The 25,729-nt window shown below is 32.2% G+C and overlaps 1 protein-coding gene across 3 annotated transcripts in view; it reads left to right on the forward strand.

Annotated features, from left to right (window-relative positions):
* The first annotated feature begins 4,492 nt into the window (after positions 1-4,492).
* LOC127708343 (uncharacterized) overlaps positions 4,493-25,729 on the forward strand; it is a 177,423-nt gene continuing 156,186 nt past the window's right edge. The window contains exons 1-9 of one of the 3 annotated variants that reach the window (XM_052213200.1): positions 4,493-4,739; positions 5,616-5,793; positions 6,284-6,421; positions 7,896-8,075; positions 9,267-9,368; positions 11,826-11,909; positions 13,905-13,949; positions 16,601-16,679; positions 18,139-18,516. In XM_052213200.1, the coding sequence (XP_052069160.1) occupies positions 4,719-4,739; positions 5,616-5,793; positions 6,284-6,421; positions 7,896-8,075; positions 9,267-9,368; positions 11,826-11,909; positions 13,905-13,949; positions 16,601-16,679; positions 18,139-18,502 (1,191 nt within the window). In that variant the 5' untranslated portion in view covers positions 4,493-4,718 and the 3' untranslated portion in view covers positions 18,503-18,516. Of the gene's footprint in view, positions 4,740-5,615; positions 5,794-6,283; positions 6,422-7,895; positions 8,076-9,266; positions 9,369-11,825; positions 11,910-13,904; positions 13,950-16,600; positions 16,680-18,138; positions 18,517-25,729 lie in introns of those variants that run through there. The other 2 variants (XM_052213202.1, XM_052213199.1) reach the window with 2 other exon arrangements.

Consider the following 25,729-nt stretch of genomic DNA (forward strand, 5'->3'; position numbering starts at 1 on the left):
TGCAGTTTCAGGTAGTAAAAGGATAATCCCTCGGCCTGTAATCACTAATTTTCCAAATATGTCTATAGTGACTTTTAGAAAAAGTTTAATTTTGATTTCTGTTTTGCAATTATTGTTGTTATTGTAAGTTTTTATATTTGATTAGTTTTAATTTTTAAAATGGCGACAAGAATTCGTCTGTCAATAGTCTCAACAGATAGTTGGGAAACTGACTGGTCAAAGTGTTGTTTTTGTCAGGACGACACAGTTGAAACGTTTAAATCAACTGCCGATGGGTATAAAATGTTGGCTACAAACATCCCAAAGTTTCACAAAATGAATAGCTTACCTATACCACTAGACGTTAGAAGGTTAAACAACGGTTATGGCATTGTAACATTGAATGAGACAAAATACCATCCAAGTTGCCGAATAAAATTTAACTACACCAAACCGAAACGTGCCGAACAACGATAGGAGTCAACGAAATTAACAAAAAATGAAACTGGTGGTTTCCCTAAGTTCCTTTGCCGTTCAGTTGATCATTCAGATACAACATTAAAACAAGATATTCTCAAGTGTTTTTTTTTGTGTGACAAAGAGGCTCCGCTTTCGTCAATCAGGGAAGCAATGACCATGAAGCTGAATGATAGATTAAAAAGTTGTGCTGACATTCTCCAGACCAAACAGCCAAATTAAGTACTAGAGATGTGATAGTGCATGAATTGAAATACCATCACGCTTGTCTTGTAGCTCTTTATAATAAAGAAAGAGCCGTTAAGAAAAAGACAGAAGAACAGACAGAAATTGATAATGATGCAGAAAATGAAGCAGGAGATGTTAACTTGGCCGAATTAGTCAATTATATATTCGAGACGCAAAGAATGGTGATGGAGCTACTGCATTTAGGCTTGCAGATCTTGCAAATATGTATGAAAAAAGTGTTCAGCAGTTAAGTGAGGGTTCACTACCAATAAACAGGACACAACTCAAAGAATTGCTGCCTGCAAAGATACCAGATCTTCAAGCATACACTAAAGGTAGGAAGGTGTTGTTGGTTTTTGAAAAATATCATTGGCATGTAATTACGACGACGCCATACATATGGAAAAACCGCAGAAATTATTCGGACACAAATTAAGGAATACAAGACAAAATTGTCTGGTTCATTTTCTGCAGAAGAAATCCAATCAAGCCCCCCCCCAATCACTCCTTGAACTAGTGTGTATGATTGACCATGACCCTGATATTCAATCCCAATTAGAGAACAGTGTATGCAAGTCTGATCTAGCCATTGCCTAGCTCCTAATATACAACTATCATGCAAAAACACCGAAAATATCAGAACAACAGCGACATGAAGTAAATCGTGAAACTCCTTTTTGTATCTATATCGGTCTTTTAATATTTACAAGGACCAGGAAACGTCAATTGATCGATACTTAATTTCAGTATGGTTTATGTATTTCATAAAACCGGGTATTAGAAATATCAACTCAACTTGAAGAGGCTGTGGTTGAACGCTTTTTGTCCGAAGGTTTAGTATGTCCACCATTTTAAAAAAAAGGGCTTTTCACTACAGCTGCTGTGGACAGTATTTATCACAACCCTTATTCAACAACTGCAAAATCATTTTTTGCATGGGACAGGAATTTTTATTTTTCAGCACCCGTCAGATGACAAGGGTGGGATTGAACTTGGAGACTTAATACTGGGAAATAGACCAAATCCAAGACAAGTATCTTCTCTTCCAGATACAGTACATACGCCAATATGAAACCTTCCTATTTAAAGACTAAACCTACACCTCCAAATACACTTAATACCATACTCAAATTACCAGAACATGATTATCTTGAAGAAAGCCTCCAATGTGAATATGAATGGCTACACGTAGTTCATCCAACAGACGAGGATTTGGATTTAGAAAACATATCTTGGTCGTCATTTCATTCCTCTAAAAATCGAGGCCCTTCTGTACAAGTGAGTTTCACTTCTTTGATGCCATTGTTTGAAGAACAAGCCCATTCAGTTGCAATGATCAAGTATTTGATGGATAAGTTGAAAGAGGTGGTTAACTTTCTTAATCCCGGACACACACCAATTATATCTGCAGATCAGCCACTTTTTATATTGGCAAAGCAAATTCAGTGGGAATGGCCAGATATGTACGGAGAAGATATGTTTATTGTCATGTTTGGTTGATTGCACATTGAAATGGCTTGTTTTAAATTCTCGGTGACTTTCTGCGTGACAGTGGATGAATAAGTGCCCTCACTGAAGCCGACATTGCAACACCTAGAACGGCGGATGCTTTAATTGTATGTTCAAATGTACCTAGGACTAGGCACGCTCATCAGATGACTGTATGCGTTTTGTTTGAATTGTTAATGTCAACTTGTAAAAGCATAAACGCAGAAGTATAGCTGATGACTCTGTGAGGTTCGATGATTTGATAGACTGGTGTGAGGAAAAAGAGTCATATCGACCACAGTTTAGTTTCTGGCGTTCAATTTTGAATTTAGAACTTCTTGTGCTGTCGGTTGTACGTTAATTTCGTGAGTCAGATTTCGTACTTTACAAACAGTCCATATCAAGAATGATACCGTTTTTTTTTTTTTGTCTTGATCGTGTAAATTATGCTCGAAGGTTACCGATTCATCTTCGAGATATGGCTTCCCTTCACGAACATCACCCACAGGTGGAAATGGAATTTGCAAATGGTAATTGTACTGTACATTAGTTATTTTCTAATATCACGATTGATCAGGGACATGAACAGAATAATGCAATCGTGAAGGGCGACGGTGGTGCCATAGGTTCAACCGAAGATCCCTCAGCTTTGAGATGATAGATGGTTGCTGGACCAGAAGTCAGTAGATGGATTTGAAAGATCTAGTGGTTTGAGTCATTCTACAACAGATGAACGGTACCATGAAGACTCTACAAAAACGAAAAAGGATTTCCTCAAAAAGGTTCAAATGCTTTCTTAAGTGACGAATGAGTTTGGAAATCCATTTCTAGAGGAGTGATCTGATTTGGACATAATTGACTTTAAGGAAATTGTTGATTCGGAAGCAGGTAAGATTAGTAAACTCGAAGATATTGGGTCCAAACAAAACGACCCCTTTTGAAACAATTGCAAAACGAAGGAGAATCTGCTCTTTATGACCCGATAAAAAGAACAAATTCTCATTATTTAGCCGACAAACGAAACCGGAAACATCTTCGTCAAAACAAAGCTAAAGGACCTGAAAAGCAATTGCAATCTCTTTTCTAGACTTTTCGTTTCATGTCAAAGTAGACAGTGTCACTTGGAAGATTTCTTTAACCATGAAAACCAAACTGCACCACCATTTTTGTCTCAGGATGGCACTTTAAACAGTGGTATTAAATCGCAGCTGATGGATATACTTGAATCATTCTGCAATTTGCCATCAACAGACCCACACTCTGACGTCTTTTTGAATTGTTTGCCAGAAAGCAGCGGCCTTATGATGCCATTCCGCCTACCAGAGGTACTCTCCTGGAACACACCAAAAGAACAGCATATCAAGGCTGACATGTTTGGGCTCAAACGAATATATGCATTCAACAGGTATCAAGTCCTGAACATTTGGGTTGGATGAAAGAAAAAGACAATGACAGTTGGAAACCAAAATGGACTTCATTGCCTGCCGTCGCATCGTCGTGTCAGGAACTGTTGAAATGTGGATGCAAGAATTCCAGCTGTGTGGGTAACTGTAAATGCTACCGTTCTGGTCTTCCTTGTACGAGTTTATGTACATGCAACTGTCAGTTAAATAAATATTAGATAAAGCAACCTGTTTTTCTAACCAAATTAGGCATTTGAACTGAACAAAGTAAGTGGTATCTCTTGTTAATTTGATGGAAATGATCAAAAAAAAATGACATTTTCGACGTTTTGGTCGCCATTTTGAAACCGGAAGTTACATTTGATCTTCATTTATGTATTGTTTCATCGTCCTTTAGAAACTGTAAGCCACTTTTGTATCAAAACTTGCATTATACCTACAACATAGCGGTCAAAGGATTCACGAAATGTAGCCAATTTGACCGCTATGTTGTAGCGGTCAAATTGGCTACATTTCGTGAATCCTTTGACCGCTATGTTGTAGCGGTCAAAGGATTCACGAAATGTAGCCAATTTGAACTGACGCCATTTGCAAAATGAGCTGTGGCCATCTTGAAAAAATGAAAAAAATTTATGGCCCCCAGCTTTTTTCTTTTTAAATCAACATTTAGTCAACCTTAATACCAAATTTCATGCTTGTATCACGATTTGCACAATTAGTTGCATAATATCTCCCACTATAACATGAATTTATAAATTCGAAATTAGAAACAATACGTATTATTTTGAAGTTATATGATCCTTCAAATTTGACAAAAAAAGATGAATGATTAAATACTATTAAATGGCTAATTTTTGTTATAAAATTATTGTTGCTATTGAATTATTGTGTCGAAGTACTGGTTGTTCGTACTCAACGACGATAACATGACTCAATTTGTAGTAATGCATTGCGCAACATAAGCATTAGAGAACATTTAGGAAAATTTGTTTGAATTCATGAAATAAACATGTTGTCTTATTCTACATTGTTCTAGGATGTTTCAGTTTAAAGGCCAATCACAGGAATACCTTTCATCAAGGCAACTTCTCATTTTTACACAATTCAGCTTTTGAATGCTCTAGGGCTTGTAAGGATTACAGTATGGAGTACATGTTCCTAAGGGTAAGTTGTTTTCATAATTCCATTGCCAATGCATTAGATTAAACCACCGTTGAGGCATAATTTTGGTTATTACATCATGTGATTATCAAATTCTTACTTTTGATTTATTAATTTTCGTTTTAACTAAATCATCGTTGAATTTAGGTTAAACAGGAATAAGTGTTCAGGAAAATAGATATTTCTATTGGTATGAATGCAGTATTTTTTTAAAACCAAGAAACAAGAAAAATAATCTTCTTTAGTCCACGAAAAAGGACTCAAGCAAAACTACATTACTCATTAAAGTTTCGAATAATTTAATTACATACACACAAGGGATAAATCTACAGTTATGTAATTTTTCGTAAGTTTAACTTTCATATAGTCCACTTTCGACTAAAAAAAGAATTTATTGAAATTTTAGATATACTGTGGATTGATTTGTTTCCGTAGGTACCAATGTTCTTAGATGCCAAAAAAAACCAAGATTTTTCGTGGATATTTTGATTCAAGGTGTTTGCCAAAGTTTCCACAAGGCCCTGTAGAAAAGTTCAATTTTTTAAAACATTTGAATTTTCCGAGTGCACCTTTACCAACGAAAATCACGAAAATTGTTCTCTCACTACCAATAATGAAATTCATAGTATACAAATATGACTCCAGTTCTAATATTACCTTCGGTCAAACCCAACGGTTGTTTATTGGGAGGATAGAGGGTAAAAAAAAATCGGTAAAAAAAGTATCTTGATCCTGGTAAATTGGATATGAAAACAAACAAATAAACCCCTCGGTCTCTTGCTAACGGTTTATGTATTCCAAGTGAAAAAGTGAATGAAAAATGTTGTTCATTTAAAAAATATGTGCGTTTTTATCAACTGTAGTATACTGATATTTTAGAGTAGTGAATGTCTTTGTACTACCGATAAAGGGTTCAACGGAGTGCAAACGAATAGATATGTAAGAGAAAATATTGATGCTTGTAACATTAGCTGTATTGAAAAACATGAAGACATATGCGGTGGTAATTCGTCGACCAATGGAAAAGAGTTATACAGTGTATATCAAATTATAAACAGTATGTATTTACCAGCCAGTACATTAATGGATTTTTTATGAACACCAAAAAGAAACAATATATGAATAATAGATACAACATGTGTTTGTACATTTATCACTCAGAATATTTTCACATACCAAATACATGTCAATCGACATTGATCAATTAATATTTGCTGTTTGTTTTTTTTTTCAATATATGAAAATAATCATCATTACTAGTTATACCATAATTATTATTATTGTTATTATTATTATTAGTAGTAGTAGTAGTAGTAGTAGTAGTAGTAGTAGTAGTAGTAGTAGTAGTAGTAGTAGTAGTAGTTGTAGTAGTAGTAGTACAAGCTTGGGTTTTACCTGAGCGAAAATAAAGCAGGACTATATTCTCAGTGTAAAATATTACTTAAAAAAATACTAGCATAATGCATTGTTTTCTTTATTCTATCGGTTAATTCAAAACAGGTTTGTTTGATTAAAATAAATATAGGTTGTGGTTTGTTTAATTTCAGGAACTAGTACTGAAGGAATGCAGTTTGGGAGTACTTGTTCAGCAATACAATTTGATGAATTAAAGAAAAGCACTCAATGCAAATACACACAATGCAGTTCAAATTTGAAGTATATATGTGAAGGCTATAACAAGTCAAGTATGCTTCAAAATGTCTCGTTACAAATCTCGAAATTTGGTTACTTCTATTTATTGTTTTCTTCTATTTTCAAATAACCAAGACATCAATTATGCATGTATTTATATACTCTTTCAAATATTGTACTCATTTAAAACTTAAACAAACCAACACGTGTTTTCGAATTAGAGATATCTGTTCTTGATTAAAATGACGAAATTCAACATAAATGAAGGAAAGAAGCGGAGATTAAAAAAGAAAATAATTAGATAATAGTAAAAATGAAATGAATACTCAAACTGAAATAGTTACGTCATTCTGGTTGATCATCAATCCATTATTTGGAAATAAGTGCAACCTGAACCTGGGTTGCAATTCCGACCTTTTAAAAAATGAATAATCCATTACTCAGTTGTCCGCAAAATGTCCAACAATATCATAAGCATCTAAGAGCTACATGTCCGCAGATAGGTAGCAATATACATTTTTAGATTGTTATCAAATACGCCATGAAAGAATCTGGCAATGTTTATATAATATGAGATACAAATTTTTGCTCTGGACGTAATAGAGCGCTAGCAAAATCAAATGCAAACCACCTTCCGAATGTGTAAAATAGAATAAGACAATAGGATAAAATGTAACACACGTATGATTTGTTTTTCGGATTAAAATATTATTATAATTGTTTATCACTTCAAAACATATTTGATTCTTAAAGCGATTGGCTTTTTTTCTTCCTTTTTCTTATTAGTTTAAGTGACATAGATTTGATCATCCGTATGGTGGTTAGTGCTTACAGGATTTAAATGTAACATTGTTGAATATGAATGATCAGTTAGTGTATTCGATAAGTGTAGCTGAACAAAAAATATGAAGTGTAAAAACCTCTATAAGGACTAAATATGCTTTATTCCTTCTTTAGATAATATTCATATGGAATTAACTACCATGCGGCAATTACCCATTTAGCACAAATTTGGATACACATAAGTGACAAATGTGTGTCAAAGGAGCAATGCGACCCCACTGCGACACATTTTTTGTTATCTAATCTCCACCGTTGATTTTCATTTTATGGTTAATCCTGAAAGATGAAAGTACTCTCAGCGAAAGTTCACTTTGAATAACATAAACTAGTTTGACTATTCTACTTTCACCCTATTTGATGCCCTTTAAAAGTATATTTTTTATTTGGAACCAAAACTTTTCGTTATATACTAGTACAAAGAAACTTTTAATTTTGATTACCGCAATTATGTTTTCATCAACAAGTCTTGTCTACACTGTTATATTTTGTGCATGGGAAAATTAGGATTATCGCTTCCAAATTTACGCCTCTCCGTGACAAGAGTACAGTTCTTATAAAAAAGATAAGGCACTGCTATTTTAGTGATTATATAAGTTGTTTGTTTCGCTTTTTGTGACGTTTAATTAACTGAGACGTTATAAGTAGGTTAAGACTATTACATCAATATGTTTCTACATATTTTAGATGGAATATACCCCAAAGAGTGTAATGATGATAGAGTTTCTTGGTACACCGCTCAGCAAAACTGTCAAGAAAAGAGTTTACAGCTTACTAGTTATTTACTTGATACTAAATGTCTGCGAAACAATGATTTGTTTTGGGTTGGAAATCATGCCGATGAAAGAATAGTATGGGGAGAAAACGGTATGTGACTATCTATGTGTCATTCACCAGTTAAAAGAAGCGCATGCTATACAGATTTGAGAACTCCTTTTATTAATCAATATACATAAATGATAATATATAAACTAACTTAGAATATGTATATGGTCGATTGTTTTTGACTTTCAGGACATTTGACCTTAACATAAGGGATATAGAATTAGGAAGAGAAAAACAATTATAATAAATAAAATATCACGAAAAGCTATGCTTGTCTACTGAAAACCGTTCTACTAATAACATGAACAATTCGGTTAAAGACATTATTTTTTAACGGAAAAATCTGTTATCAAAATTTAAAAGTACGGCGTTTTTGGCAGTGGTCGACTGTCAACAATTTCTGTGGAATGACTTATGAACCGATGAACCAATGCCTTTCGAATTTAATATGTTGTTACTAATGACATAATGGAAGTCAAAGATTTCTACCGGTCAGTTGTCATGATCCTTTTATCATTGGTAAATGTCAATAGTACTCAATGTCGTTTTCATTAATTAATGTATGAACCAGTCAATCAATGCTTTTTTTAAAGTTTGATTTATTGTTTCTGAAGATAAAATGGATATCATGTACGACATTGATACTGTTTACTTTTGCTGTTCATGACATGTGATCCTTAATAGATTGGAAAATTAGTACAGAACGTGGCAGGTCAAGCAAGTTTGAAAGCGCTATATATAACAATATAGCAATTTCATTCGTACTAGCTGCACTTCTCAGTGGTTACCTTTAAAATATAGAAAACCGTGTATGCTGTCTACTTGACAGCTCATTTCATGTTTAATATACTTTTACGTTGTCTGTACCAACCTGAAAACTTAATGCTCCTTTATTATTTTTTGTTTGCATTCTATCAAGAAGATTTTACGAAATCAATATTTTTAATTAAAACAATATACAACTATCGCAGAAATTTGTTACTAGAAAATAAACGTAAGCGTACGTCTGGTTTGAGTTATTAACTCTCCATCCTTTTAAATATGGCATATTTTTCAAAACTTTTAAATTGAAATGCTTATTGATCGATTATTTGATTGTTTGTATATCTGTGTATTTGTTTTCCAATCATAACACATACATTTCAATTTTTTTTTGTCAAATAATGATGGCAAACAAAGACAACACAAATTGATCAGAGTTTTAATCATTTCTAATTCTTCATTATCATTCAGGGAATTTACCAGGTGATGCGGTTTGTCTTAAGATAGTAATCAATGGATCTGAAATTCGATTAGACACAGCGAAGTGTACGAGTCAATTAGGTTCTCTTTGTTGTGAGTTTATACCTTTTTATATATTTAATCACTGTATACATTCATTCCATCCTATCGGCTTGTTGAAAAGTTACCATTAAGATTTGATTGTTTTTGTACAAATTACAATCCAAAACAAACAGGAGAGCTCCAAATATCCCTCGATGAGCCGTTCCGAATTTCAAGGACAACAATCGTAAAAATCTAGGCAATTTAGCATGTGTCTGTTGATAAATAAGGTTTGCTTTTATCGAATTCCTTAAACATTTGGGACTGATAAGTAATATACCTTTTGATTTTGACGTTGTAAAGTGTCATTTTAATCATAATAAAGTTGTACTTGTCAGGATAATACAAGTGTTCACGAATTCTAATGAATATTGAATCACTTTCTCGGTTTTTTTAAAATCATGGATTTAAACTATAAATAGTATCTATTTCAGTGATTTACATGGTAGTCATGGACTGCAGGCACAGTGGTTTATTCAAAAACAGAAAAATTATGTTACAGTATAAGACTTTTGACGGTTATTTGGTTGTTTGATCAGCTTAAACACTCCAAAGACTTAAATGTACTGCAAATCAGAATAGTATATATTTTCCTATATTGAGCTACTTATCTCTGGTGCTGTTTTTCGACCTTATTATTTTCATCTGATTGTTGAACAGTAATATTGAACTTTATGCCGGTCTATTCTTTGAATTATAATTAAAGTTTTTGAATTTGTTTTTATTTTTTTTATTTGTCAAAATAAGACTGCGGCATCAGTTTTTCATGCATTTCATTGAGACTGCAATTATAACTAAACCTCCTTCAGTATAAATAGAACACAAATTTTTTGCATATTGCTAAACAAGTTGGTGGTCAAAGCTTCGTACACCTGTTTAAATTCTGAATGTCATCCCAAATAGATTGTACAGGCGTCAATTATTTGTAAGTGTGTTTATTGCTATTTCTGTAGTTGATCCGTATTATTTTCCCTTACGTGTATCATACAAGTCATCTGTTCGGGTTATCATGTCATACCCTGTAGTTCTTGTAATGTATGGTTTTTCTTGTATTATAAGAGTGTGTCTATACATCTATACAAGAAGACGAATTCTATTTGGAGTTTCTTAAACATGTTAAAATTGAAGTGCAGTGTAAGCTTTCTTTCATGTTTATAAACAGTGAATTTCAGATGATAAAAGAGCAGTGTATTTGCTAAGGGATTTCTGTATTACTAAAACGATAGTGTGTCATTAATTTGAAATATAACGAAACTATAAACAACTGTCATACACGTTGGAGTTTTCACTAGCTATAAAACCAGGTTTTACCCACCATTTTCATCGGCAAATGTCTGTCCGGAATATGACAGTTGTTTTCCATTCTAACCATTGGTTGATAAAGTCTAACATTTCATTTTGTCAGTTTGATTGACTTCCCTATTTTATTTCACCTTCGGGTATTTTCGTGATACTTTTTTTCCAGAAAAATACACATTATAACAAGTATATGGTTTCAGAAGCACTTTACAAACAAATCAGGTTATATATTCTCTTGATATTTATAGTATTGCATTGCACAATATCAGACAGTTTACATTAAATATGTTGAATGTACACTGACTGATGTGTTTATCTAGGAAAAAATATAAGTTGTTATTTGCTTAAGATGAACTGTCAGCGGATCGGTACATCATCATTTTGTTAGTGGTTGTGTGCTTCATGCCGATATGTATTTAGCCACACGTTTTCAACAGATTTTTAGTTTGAGTTTATGAAGCGCTGTTACACCCACTGTCCCATGTTAAAGAGAATTTTGAGCGCTCAACAACATGTTTTACACCGCCCCATATGTTATTTGCCTGACCCAAATCAGTAACCAGTAAATCAGTGGTTATTGTTGGTTTCTGTCTGCCATATTTTGATTTGTGTTTATTTCTTTGAACAGGTGGTTGGTTTTGCAGTTAAAATTGTTTTGCATTTTGTTCATCTGGGCCTTTTTTTTCGTGATGACCAGTGTGTATTTTTCTATGTTGTGTTTTGTATACTGTTGTTTATCTTTTCGTCGATTTTGATTTTTGTCACGACCTTGTAAGTTCGTTTTCGTCTTATGAGTCACACTATTACTTTGGTATCTTTAGCCTATGTTTTGCTGTATAACTACTTACACCAACATCATTTGGAATCTTGTGGATATTAGTTTCAGTGTCAATCATGCTGCATTTTCTTTTTAATAGTGATATTTCCATAGATGGCTTTGCCTACACATTACATGCCTCATCTATCATGATCAGAAAAATCCTGTTCCAAAAAACACATCCGTAGTGAGGTGTATTTTTCAAAGTTTATATTCCCGATTAATGGAAAGATCGGAAGGATAGTTGATTATTGAAATGAATGTTAGTTACTTACATTCATTTGATTACAAAACTCTGTACGCTTTTATTTTGTTTTTGCTTGAATGATTTATATATGTATATTTTGCCGCAGATACTCTCAAGCACACTTCTGACGACAAGGGACCTACGAAACCATACATATCAACCATTTCGACTGTAGAAAACAATTCTACAGGTGAGTTTAGTATGACGAAAATGACATTTAAAAGTAAAAATATTCAGATTGCAGCAGTTTCTCTTAACCATACTTTTACTTGTTCGAGCTGCAAAAGCAATTTCCTCAAAAGTATGTCAAAGTACCTTCTAATATGTTTTGTCAAAATATGTAATATTTAACATACGGTAGGGAAAAAAGAAAAAAAGGGAGCAATCTAAAAACAAATTTTGATAACAACAGACACCACCATAACCAAACAAATTCAAGTACAGTCAACCATAAGTCTATTAAGCACTCAACACCCAAAAGAAAGCAACCGCATTTAAAAATATCCCTTCTTCACGAAAGTGCATTACTCAGCTTTCGCAAAACTCATCTGAGTTAAACCGCTAAGGAAGAAAAATAAAGTGCCAGCACTGCCATGCAAATGAACGAAACACTGTCCCAAGTGGTGCAGGAACTGCCAAAATTTCAACAATTACTGAGTTCATCCATTCATCAACGGTTTTTGTGGAGTACTTATTGCTTTAATTTTCTTGTAATGTTTTGTATTTTCTGGTTGTATGTCTCTGTTTCTTCTGTCTTTTCCCGTTTATTGTATAATTTTGTCTTATCTTCAATTTTGACAAGGCATATGTGTCTTTCACAAGGATCTGAATGATAATAATGTTAAAACATGAAAAAAATGTGATTATTGTTAGTCATTTCGATACATATTGTAGACACACACTATATATTAGGAAAACACCGTCAAAAAGCTTAAAACTCTTCAAAGATACCAGATTTTTAAAGAGAGGCAATTGATACCAAAGGGATATTCATACTCATAAATCGACTAACAACGCCATGACAATACACAAATAAAGACCAAATGACAAACAATAGTTTACAAAACACAAAAAGACAACTGAAAATAATAAATATAATAAAGCAAATTATAATTTCATCATAATTAAATACGCCATATGTGCATTTCTTTGAATGAGGTAAAGTAAAACCGCCTTTGTGTTGATCAATTTTTCGAATATGACCGATTTTTATCTCACAAAAATGATGTTTAGCTTCAATCTAAAAATAAATTCTTTATACTCATTAGTCTTGCATTAACCAACTTTTTTAATACTGTGTATGTTTAATGAGTTACTCCTCAAGGTTAAAAAAAGATACTGTTCATGTTCAATCATGATTCCTTCTAATATTTTTGGAATGAACATCAATTTTCTAAAAAGTTATATAACTAAAATACCGAACTTCACGGAAGATTCAAAACGGAAAGTCCTTTATCAAATGGCAAATAAATAAAAACGAACACATCAAACGGATGGAAAAAAACTGTCATATTCCAGACTTGGTACAGGCATTTCCTAATGTAGAAAATGGCGGATTCAATCTGGTTTTATAGCTAGATAACCTTTCATTTGTATGACAGTCGCAAAGAATGCCATTAAATTGACAACGATGTGTGACCAAAACAAACAGATATAATAGGTAATATGTAGTTTGATTCAAGATTTAATGCAAACTAGTATAACTCCGCCACATTCTGTATGTGCCTTATCCAAGCCAGAAGCCTGTAATTCAGAGGTTGTCGTTTGTTGCTGTATATCAAATTTGTTTTTCTTTTATTATTTTGTACATTAATCAGGCCGTTAGTTTTCTCGTTTAAATTGTTTCATATTTGTCATCTCGAGTCCTTTTATATTTTATAGCTGACTATGCGGTATGGGTTTTACTCATTGTTGACGGCTTATGATGACCTATAAAAGTTAATTTCTGTGGCCTTTGGTCTCTTGTGGAGAGTTGTCTCATTGGCAATCATACCACATCTTCTTTTTGTTATATTTAATGAGCCTTATAATGTTCTATTACGTTTATTCTTCAATATCACAATATATACGGCATGGCTTTATACATCATTATGTTTAACACTTCCTAACTACAATATGGCTAATTTCATTGCATGATTTTACTTGGCAAACAAACTGTTTACATCATTTCTGAAATATTTTTCAGATAAAACAAAATCTGATTCAAATGATGATAAAACAAATATTATCGGTAAGTACTAAAATATAGTGTGCTTTAATTATTTTGTTCTTCGACCTATTCTAACATACACCAAAACAACTTCTATTATTCCAAAATTACACAAAAATGTGAAGTAATGATATCTTATTAAGTACATGTATACGTGTGCATTTTTCTGCGCGTTTGCAGTTATTACTAATTTGAGATATGGTGATGTTATAATCGATCCAATTATTTTACCAGAAAAGAATGACGGTGATTTTAGAACATCCCGGTATTTCACGTAAATTTTAGTTATACGGGCAATCTTCTGATCAATTTGAATGTTTTCTTTTAAATTTTGATAAGCGCTTTAATGATAAATAATTATATTTTATTCGATAGTGTCTGCAATTAAATACATCATTTAAGATTCAACATCATTTGTCAATTTATAGAACCTATGTATCAATAAAGATCTATTTCTCAATATATCATGATTTTGTAATTGTACTCGTTTGCAAAAAGAAAGAATCAAAACTTCAAATATAAAAACTTGGTCAAATAAACAATAACATGCTTTACGTTTAATCTAATCAAATTCAAAAGGGCACTTTAAATGATTCACTGTCCTATTAAATTATTAGATAATTAAAAAAAAAAGATAACAGCAAACTTGCACAGGACTATGTTTCTGGATCAATGCTACCCAGGAATACTCTACACCAATGTTTTGGAAGTCATTTATATAACAAAGAACATACAAATATAAAGAAATACGAAAGACCATTAAAGACATTATGTTGATTAAATCCATCTATTTAAACTTGACAATTCAAAGATGAAAAATTTTACTTTTACGTGATGTTGACGTTTGAAATTTTGAAGATAATATGTCTCTACCAGTCTTAAAATCGCCTTATGTCATCATTCCTAAGAGAGTAGCGCATCAATTCTTGTATAATTTAATTAATATCAAGTTGGAGGTTAACAAGCACATAACGTGCATTATGTACTGTGGATTCATTTTTATTCGTGGTATACCAATTTTCGTGGGTTTCGTAGGTCACAGCAAACCACGAATTTAATAATTCAATAAAGAATAATCCCGAGAAATGTGTATGGAGTCGGATGTATATTTCCGCTTATGTTTACAGTTCTAGTATAGTGTTGACTAGCGATAAACATTGTAACATAACACATGTTTTTTTATTGAAAGAAGATACAAGTATTTTGATTAAATTAATAATAAATATATCGAATATCAGTGATAATTTACTTTTTAAAATTGATTAAAACTGATCATGGAAAATAACTGCAAGTTGTAAATTACCGTGTCATAGATTGGTTTACTGGTGATTAAAAATCAATAGGATTAAGTACGGGGATAATTCCCGTAGGTACTACTGTTGATGACAGGAACATTATTTTTTACACCTTTTACTTATATGACTGTTTATTAGGCGTGTTAGGAAAGAGATTTAAATACTGCGTTAATGTTAAATACCAATACCGATACAAGATGTAAGTGTGGACTTTCTCAAAATGCAATTGCATTGAAAAGTATCCCGGCGTAGTATAGTTTAGCTTTGTGGTGTGTTTGATACAATATGAAGCGAACGGTTAACGTCGACTCCAAATTTTAAGACGTACATTGGCCTCTCCTAGATCTTCATACATTCATTTGTATTTGTTTGAATTTAGGAGTGCAAAACAAAACTTTAAAAAAAACATATGTAAGCTAAAGGGTCAAGAATGGGAATGACGGATTTTTATGGCCGCAAGTCGAAATATATACATTAAATGATATGAGTACAATATGTTTAACAGTGATATAACTCAGTTTGCCTCTGCACAAGTCCAGCACAAAATTCAACAATTTAACTTGATTCGTGTCTTGGATGTCTCAACAAAGTTTCGACAACCCTAAATGTTTTTAAACGTTCGACATAAACTTGACATTCTGAAATTCTTCTATTTAGTTTTTTGCATTTTCTTTTTTCCTATTTCGGTTTTGTCTTATTTTGTGTCTCCTATATGGCGAAACAATTGGTGGAAGGTTGGCATAAATCTTATCACATAAATTAACACAGTTTGGAGGGATATCCAATTCCAAGTTGTTGCCAATTCTTGGAAGAAGGTTGTCTTGCTGCGCATCGTTTTAATGTTCAACAAAACCACTTTTCATGAGCCATTTGTGATTCGTATTGTCTATTACTATCTGGGTTTGAAGCAATAAATGAACAGATAGACGAAAGAACGGACGGATGGACCTATTTGGACCCATTCACCCAGCACTATATACCGTCCAATTAAGAAAGCAGAGGTATAGTGATGATAGTTTGAGATGGTCCCCACTATAGCCGGTAGTGGTATTGGTATTTAACATCAGCGTCGAAATCGTATTGACTTTCCTAACACTTCTAGTATATCGTCAAAAAGAAATCCACGAATTACGTATCTGATTTTATTTTGTAATCAGCGATCCTCGAATTTACGTATACCACTAAACGTCTTTTTTTCTCTATCCACGAAAATTGATACCCACGAAAATAAATGAATCCACAGTATCCCAAAGTAATCATATTTCCAATTTTATAACATAGTGTTCAAGGCAGAAAAGTTGAATAATATTGTGATTGTTAGCTAAAACTTTTTCTTTATCATAAAATTTCTAAAAGATCCTCATATTTTTGTTTTAGTTCCAATTGTAGCAGGGGGCGTTGGAGGAATTCTAGCAATTGTGATTGTCCCGATAATTGTGATAGTTATTAAAAGAAGGTATGCATTCCACATGTTTTCTTTTCCAGTGATGTCATCGGTAGGGAAGTTTTAGATCAATTATCAAACTGGTAGAGTTGAATGCTTTTATTGGTCATGTAGAAATGTGTATTTCAGTCTCAATTTACCTCGTAAAAGAATTCAAAATGAAGAAAAAATAAACGCAAAAATAAATTACAACTTTAGTTTAAACATTGTATGTTCTTCGGTTTCGCTGACTTACAGTTAACTAAGATACATTTTTTATTACAATATTTAACATATAAATGTATTGAAAAAAATGCCATTGAGACGTTTTTTTGCAAACTGAACTTTGTGGAATATGTGTGCTTTTGAAAACATTCTAAAAATAGAAAGATTGTCATTGATAATGAACAAAACGCGAGTTAAATGAACAAACATTTGACATCTTACTGAATGGATCAAAGCTGTTTGGCTATTTTAAAACGCATTAAAAAGCAACGATCGACAGTTGGGTTGCTTACCCTTTCAAGAAGCTCTAGGTTGTGAATACTTTATCGTGTCTTCACTGCAAATGTTGTAATCAAGCAGACAATTTATATGGTTTCATATGCAAAATACATTATAATTAGAATTTTTTACAAAAAAACTTGGAATTTACAGTAAAATTGGGAATCCCACATATCCCAACAAAATTCACGAAAGAGGAGAAATTATAAAATCCATCTTTAAATTTTGGAATCAACATTTAAGAAAAAGACGATGACAATCTAGTATGTATACTAAATGCATGTGCATCATAAAAAGCCTTCTACAGATCAATATAAAACATATGTCGTCAAGAATTTCGACTTAACATCTTACTAACGTCCTTGCCATCCTTCCTTTTACAGTAAAATATGGCTTTAAAAATGTTGTTTTGTAATACATATTAAACCAGCTGTGTAAACCGTTTTTATAGACTTTTCCCATGCTCAATTGAAAGATCGACAAAACTAGTGATCTGAGATACGAATTCCTTGTTTAAGGTTATGAAAAATCTTACACAGTAAAGAAGAACCGTTCTGATGCAAACAACAATGCTGGTCTTTTTTTTTCTACAACATATCAAATGAATTTTGTGGATTGATACATATCGATATTCCAAGGAACTTATTATGCACTCCCACTGGTCGACTGATTTTTTTTCTACTCATATGAAGCATAATTCATGCATACCTTTTCATAACCGATTGAGACGTTCCGAGTGACTGTGGATTCTCATGTATCTGGTGGGTGAAGCATGCATAGCAAGAGACGCTTATACTATTGACGCACCAAACTCTTTTCTTTTGAAATTGATACGATTCCTCTGATTTCGTTTGTTACCTTGATTTGTATCTTTTTTATAGATTTATCTTGTCTTTTTTATTTCTTTCTTCATGTGAGATAATTTATTCTGTTGTTGTAGTGATTTCAAATAATTATAAAGTAAATAGTTCTCATGTTTTTTAACCAGAACAAATACAAACCACATACACATGAATACAACTATTGATCATAGACAGCCTCATTCTTACTCAGAGCCAATCAAGAATACCATTCCAGAGGAAAGTCGGAAATTAGTAAATGTTACAGAAGAAGGAATTTATAATCATTTGGGAGAATCAGAGAAAATGATTGAAATGAAACAAAGAGATTCATCAATATATGATATAATGGGGGATGATGAATACCACGTGTTTACTGCTAGCGGAAAACGACAGAAATTTAAAGATGGTGATGACCTGTATGACCATGGTGCATCGAGTGATGTTTACAACACACTGAATGACACAGTTACGACAAACAGGCCTGAATCAGACACATACAATGTCAAATGAACTGAAGTGCGGCTGTAATTTAAACTTACTTGACTGTTACGATATATTTGGTTCAACTATGATCATTCAATTGTACATACATATAATTTATCAATTTGATTATTTTTAACCTTCATTTGTATAAATTTGAAAAAGGGTTAACTTATTTCATAACGGTTTAAATGAATGAATCTTTGTAAATAATTGTCTAGTAGGGTCAGATAGGAAAATTGTCCATTGCATGTGTTTTATGAGAGGCAGAAAGTACTAAGAGTTCTGGAGTAGGAGATTTATATGTTGATTTAATTTTTGGGTACTTGATGTGTCGGTCAAGTATATTATGAGAGTGCTTCCATTTCTTGGGTAATAAACCTTCTGAAGGTATTTAATGGGAAATAGGTTTACATTCTAAGTAAATTAGATTATATTTTTATTTCTATCTTAAAACCCCTTAATTATTGCAATTTAACTTAATGCACTCTTACGAGATGTTATTAAATATATGTACGAAAAAATAGGTGATGAACCTGTGCAAACCATTTTGGTATGCCTTTACATGTCGAAGATCGATATTTAAGTCGTTCTACTGAAAAACTTATAATATTCAAACTATGAGATATGGTATGATTGCCATAATGAGACAACTATTCATCAAAGACCACTGACCTTGGATATAAGCAACTGAAGGTCATCGTGTAGCCTTCAACAATGAGCAAACCTATACCGTGAAGTAAGCTACAAATGACATAATGCGAAAACCAAAGATCTGATTTACGCTCAAACAATACACGAAAAACAATATGACAGACAACAACCACAAAATCTGAATTACAAACTCCAGACTTGAGAGAGGTATATAAACAATGCGACAAAAATGAATATATAATAGTAAACGAGCAACCCTCTCTTTAAACTTGAAATTGGTGTAACAGCACAACATAGGGACAAACTGAAAAATCAGTTGGAAAAGGCTTAAGCACTCAGATCCTCACGAATTACAAAACATAACTAACATAAGGTCAAAAGTCACAAAGTACCGATCTAAGACTATACCATCATTTACTGAAGGCTATGTAAAAATGTCAATAGTCGTTATGCTTTCTGTCGATCTGATGAAGCCATTTTCAATTTGTATATTAGTTCTTATCTTGTCCGGTTACCATTGTCTTAAGTGAGGATAAGGTTCATCCCCACAACATTTTAGCTGTTCCTGTTCCAAGTCAGGAGCCTGTAATTCAGTGGTTGTGGTTGGTAACTGTCTGTCATATTTGTGTTTCGTTTTGTACATACATCAATCAGACCATTTGTTTTCTTGTTTGAACTATTTAACATGTTTCCATGTCTGACCCTTGCATAGCTTACTATACAGTACGGGTTTTGCACATAGTTGTTATGGTGATATATAGTTGTTTACATCTACGTCATTTGATCTCTTGAGGAAATTTGTCTCCGACCACATTTTCTTAATTTCATTTTCAAACTGTTGTAAATTGAAGCCTTTCTCTGTTCTATACATTCTTTACGGAAGGACATAAAATCGAATGTGCTTAACCAATTATAGTTTAGTATTTCAAAAGTCATTTGGGTCTATTTGTTATAAATTCTTTAACCTTGAAATGAAGACCCCACATTAAAACAACAATTTTCTGTGAAGTGAATGACTTACTTATCTAGGAAACAGAAACAAAATGTCTATGCATACATTTCCTCAACATGTTGATTTACAAACTGATAGTATATAAGTATCTTTATCATACAAGTGTGACATTAATTTATACTTTTGAGAAATGTGCAATATGAACTTAAATTATATGCCTCGTGTTAAAATCATGTGTAGTTTATCATGTTTATAAGTATTTTGTTTTCCGTGTAAATAGTTTGGAATCTTTAGAACATATTATTCATGTTTGATTTGAATAGAATTCACAGCTAAATTTTAATTCGGTTTGATTCAGGTCTTTTATTTCTGTACCATTATTAGTCCATTCATTTCATACGTTTTCGAATATTTGCCATTCTCGATATTTCTCAATTTATAGGGATATCTTTTATAATGAATGTACACCATCATGTTCATCAATTGATGTCATTTGACAATAGGAAATGATGTAGTACAGGACAGTAATTGGCTTGTTTATTTCAAACATAGGCCAGTATATAGAATCGCACATTTTGGTATTTTTAATCTAATCCTTTTCTTTCTAGTCATATCCTTTTTTCATTTTTTGGAACATATTAGAAGCGAATTATCAACACACAATCATTTATATCTATGGTTGTGTATTTTTTATGAATATTTCAATTACAATTTTTTCTGATACTGTTGTTATCATTAGACAACGACGTGGGAGTAAACCCCATTTCAGTTGACCAGATTAACTACTTAAACGTATTTATTTGAATGCTAGAAGCATTAGCAATATTTAAAACCGATCATGAAATTAAAATTATTCGCCTTTACCTGATGGTTCAGCTGATATAGTTGTGAATGATCTCGATAAAGCGAATTTACCAGATGATTTTTTTTTGTCGACATCTAATATCGATCTTACGCCGCCATATTTTGAAATATGAACCGAAAATAATTTATACATTTTACAAATAACATTTGATGAAATAAAGAATGTTCCTGAAACCCTTGAACTGGGAAAAGCAAATCAATATCTATCAATGGAAAGCTCCCTTTGTCCTTGTACTATTTTATAAAGGTGTGCAGTCAGATCCAAATAATTATAGACCAATGTCTTTGTTAACTTGTATTGATAACAAATGTGAACGTTTTATTTATAGTAAGTACATATTTAACTATTTTTTAGACAATGCTTTGGTCTATAGATTTCCATCTGGATTTATTGATGGGAATTTAACTGTACAACAACTGAGAGAAATATATCACCATATCTGATAGGTTCATTTGTTTTGATTTAGTGGTGTTTCTGAAGCATTTGATTATGTTTTGCATAAGGGATCAGTCCAAAATTTACAAGGCTATGGAATTTCTGTTTGTTTGTGAAAATGGATTTAAAACTATATAAAAGACAGAAGAGTTATGATAACGAATTGTCTATTAGACTCACGAAACATAATAGGTGGTGTTTCGCAAGGATCGGTTCTAGGTCCTCTTTTGTTTTCATTTTTGTATATATCAATGATATTGCGAATAATACTTAAAGTATCTTCAGACTCTCTGCAGATAAAACATCAATAGCTTATGCTTCTGACAACAAACGATATTTATATGATTGTTTATCTCAATTTCTACATAGAACAACTCGAAGACATTTGCTTAATATCAGTGATTATCGACAACCTTTTACTAGATTATATCTGTACTCAATCTCATTAATCCCGACTCAACCAGACTTTTCAACAATTTCAATCATGTTGTCCACAACTTTCAATTATTATTAGATTTTAAAAGGTCAATATATTTCTAATCTATGTTGTAAAACCCCTTTTATTATTCTGTTAGATGCAGATAACTAAACATTCTTCATACTTAAATCCGGCATAGATGTAATATATTAAATGCTGTTCAATCAACTTATCATAGATACCAGGATTGATATGATGTGCGCCAGACGTGCATTTCGTCTACAAATGAATAATCAGTGACGCTCGAATCAAAAAAGTTTAAAAACCAAAATAAAATACGAAGTTACATTTTCAACTTTGTGAACGATCCAGGTTGTTTCTGTGATTTGGTAAGACTCAATACACCCGTTATAGTTATTAACACTTGACCAACTGAACATTTTTCTAAACTTCTTAAGGGATTAAAAAAATTGAAGCTTTATTTTTGGAGATTTTCAATTGTACATTAAACAAAAAACCGTTTTGACAAACAAATTTTTCATTTATTTTTTCATATTTTTTTCTACAATCTCTTCTCTCTGTATTATGATGCTTGTTTATTACATGAATAGGACCTTTGTATATTGGAACGACTTGTTTTAGATTTTTTTGTGTATTTCGCAATAAAATATGTCTAAACTATTTGTAAATCAATACTCATCTTACTATAAACCACATATTTTAACACCACGATACCATACGATAGTCTAGTGTGAAGCTGGGTTTTCGTTTATATCAACGTAAACCATTCCGGTACATTTCCAGATCATTGAAATGATGCCATATGATTTAATTTATAAATCACTCAGTTGACCTTTGGCGACTTTTTTGTACTGGTTTACCATTGGTTAGTTTGACTTGACGATGGTACCCTTATACACTCTTTTTATGCCTCCTGCACTCGGTGTAAAACGAGACAGTTTTTAAGATATACATATTCAAATGAAAATGGAAAGATATTTGTATATTCCGCCCAACGCATGCCATAATGTATCAAAAAATTAAATAAGTGTTAACAGTATAAAATTAAGTAAACGAAAATTTAATTAAACATTTTTTTTCAACAATGATGAAAACTGCGATTCCCATTTTGATCCTAACATGCATATGCTTTTCTTGTACTCCTTAAACCAAATATTTAAAACGCTATATAGTTCAAGTGCCAAAAGGTATATATTTTTTTTTAATAGAAAAAACTTCATTTGCATTTTTTATCTTACTTTTCCTATTATAGACGGTACATATTTCTTCGAAATAAAAAGGGATTCGTATACCATGATAATATTTTTATTGATTGTATCAGTATTCAAGTTCTTAAAGTGAAATGAAATAAAAATAAAATGGGTTCTTTTTCATGGGAAGGTCAAAGTTGGCCGGAATACACCTCTTTCAACTACATTTTGTGCTGTGCATTAAATTTCCTGTATGATTTCATGAGAAATAGGAAGAAATACTTAGATCATTGAATGTGCAAAGCAACAATACACGATAATGATGGCTCTCTATTGTTTAAATCTAAATACCTTTGTATTGAGATATTCAAACGCAAGCAAGTCTTTAGAATTAAAGAAAAATAAATATGGTTAGTAAAATCCCCGAGGGTATCATCAGCCGACCCTATAGTCAGCAATACTGAAAAAATCAGCATACCTTTAATGACATATAATAAAGAACTTGTTCCCGGAACTTCAGATGTACCAAAATAGGTACTTCATATCTGACAAAGTTACACCCATGCGTCAAAGGTGGGCCGGAATACACCCATGCGTAGGAACTATTTTGTGGTAAATATGTACTACTTTCTGGTATATGCTTTCTGGCCGGGCCCGAATTATTGGTGTTACACCTATAACAGAAGCAAACTTGCTATATTGACTTCAGCATTACTTAATTTCATTCTATGATCTATTTCAAGCAATAACAAACATATAAAGCTTTACATGTAGTCCAAACACTATTTTACTGATGTTAAGCTCAAATTTGACTGATAGTAACATATGTGTTATACAAAGAAAACTGCATATAGGGATATTACCAATGACCAATATGATTTTTTTTTTATTCTCAATATCATGGTTCTATTTGTTAATATCTACTAGGAAAACAATGTGCTTGCCAATAGTCATATTTTTATCAGAGGTTTTTCATTTAATAAGAATATATTAGTCCAAACCTAAGACATAATTGAGAATATTATCCCCCCTTTTTTCTTCAAATTGCAAAAGGGACATTTTTGGTACAAACCATACTTTTGTGGTACACTATAGATTATTTAGAGCAATTTATATTTCCCTCAGCTGGATAACTTGCAAAACTGGTCCAAAATTGCATATACAGTGAGATTTTGGAATACTTATATGAGTATATACTAATTGTCTAGATTGTAAAAGGCTACCATAAGAAAACCAATAAAACTTGAAAAATCATTGGATTATTTGACCATGAGCTATTTTTTTTTTAAATAAAAAATTCATAACATACATGTTTTATTGATTTCAATCCCCAATAATGCAATAATAAAAACTTGGGTTCAAGTCTTAACTGCATGCATGTTGTATGACCATTAAAGGCTAAAATACATTATTGTGTCAATTTAAGAGCTGAAATTTTGCATTAACAGAATTGTTCATCCACAAAAGTTGCTTAAACATGATTAATCTCATCAAATATGACCAATTTTCATTGGAACAGGTAAAACTTTTAAAAATTGAATTTCCGATGATTCTCCGTAATAAGAAGTACACCACTAATTCATGGCCCCATTGCTTTCTATGTTAAATTCCTCAATTTCAAGCAGGCACAGCTCTTTTGTTTAAAGTTCAAATAAAGTGACAATCATTGCATGTCAAAGCAACACTTAATGGTGTCTTGTACAGAAAAAATCAGCATACCTTTAATGGCATATAAGAAAGAACTGGTTCCCGGAACTTCGGATGTACCAAAATAATTACTTCAGATCTGACAAACAGGCAAAACTTTAAAAATTTCATGCAATTTTTTTATTATTCAAAATCATAAGTCAAAAAGTGTTTTACAATGATCACCAGTCATTCAGTTTTCATTTGATACCAAAATTACCTAAATATTCTACATATTTTGAAAGTTACACCCATGCGTAGGAACTATTCTGTGTTAAATATGTACTACTTTCTGTAATGTGTTTCCTGGCCGAGCCCGAATTAGTGGTGTTACACCTTATTTTTACGAGACACATGCACATCTGGCAGACAGGTATAGAAATAAGGTAGTTTTTTTGGGTTGAACTGTAATAACACATAGGTTCAAGCTGACGGTTACAACAAGTATGAATGTAATTACATAATTCTGCAAGCTTCCAATGAAATAATTGCATTTTTAAAGAAAAACAAAAGACAAATTCCACGACCAAAATAATTCGTAATCTTGAACGGACCGTAAATCTTTTCGTATTTCCACCATTAATACTGTTATTTTCATCTATTTTTTATAATAGATAAAGTCGTTGTATAGAACAAAATATGTCTTTTTGTCGATAATTTATATATTATGCATGATGATGCACGTTGACTGAATATGGAAGTGCATATGTAGTTATCTCCCTTACTTGTATAATCAGTTTCAGAATGTTCATACCTGGCTTTATTATAAAAAAGTATCTAATAAATTAAGCCTAGCATTACACAACAATAGACATTAAACATTTACTAAAAATAATAAAATATATTGGCTTGAAATAAAATGTCATCCCCTCCCCAACCTGAAAAAAAAGCAAATGGTCCATGCCTTACCACATTATTCTTCTAAAATAAGCAATATGACATGTCACATATTTAGCACCTGCTTGCTGCAAGTGTAATGAACTTCCACTTTTTGACATGTTTTATAACTGAAATTCAACCACATCAGTTGTTTCAT

The sequence above is a fragment of the Mytilus californianus genome, unplaced genomic scaffold (assembly GCF_021869535.1).
Source record: "Mytilus californianus isolate M0D057914Y unplaced genomic scaffold, xbMytCali1.0.p SCAF_7, whole genome shotgun sequence".
Taxonomy (NCBI): domain Eukaryota; kingdom Metazoa; phylum Mollusca; class Bivalvia; order Mytilida; family Mytilidae; genus Mytilus; species Mytilus californianus.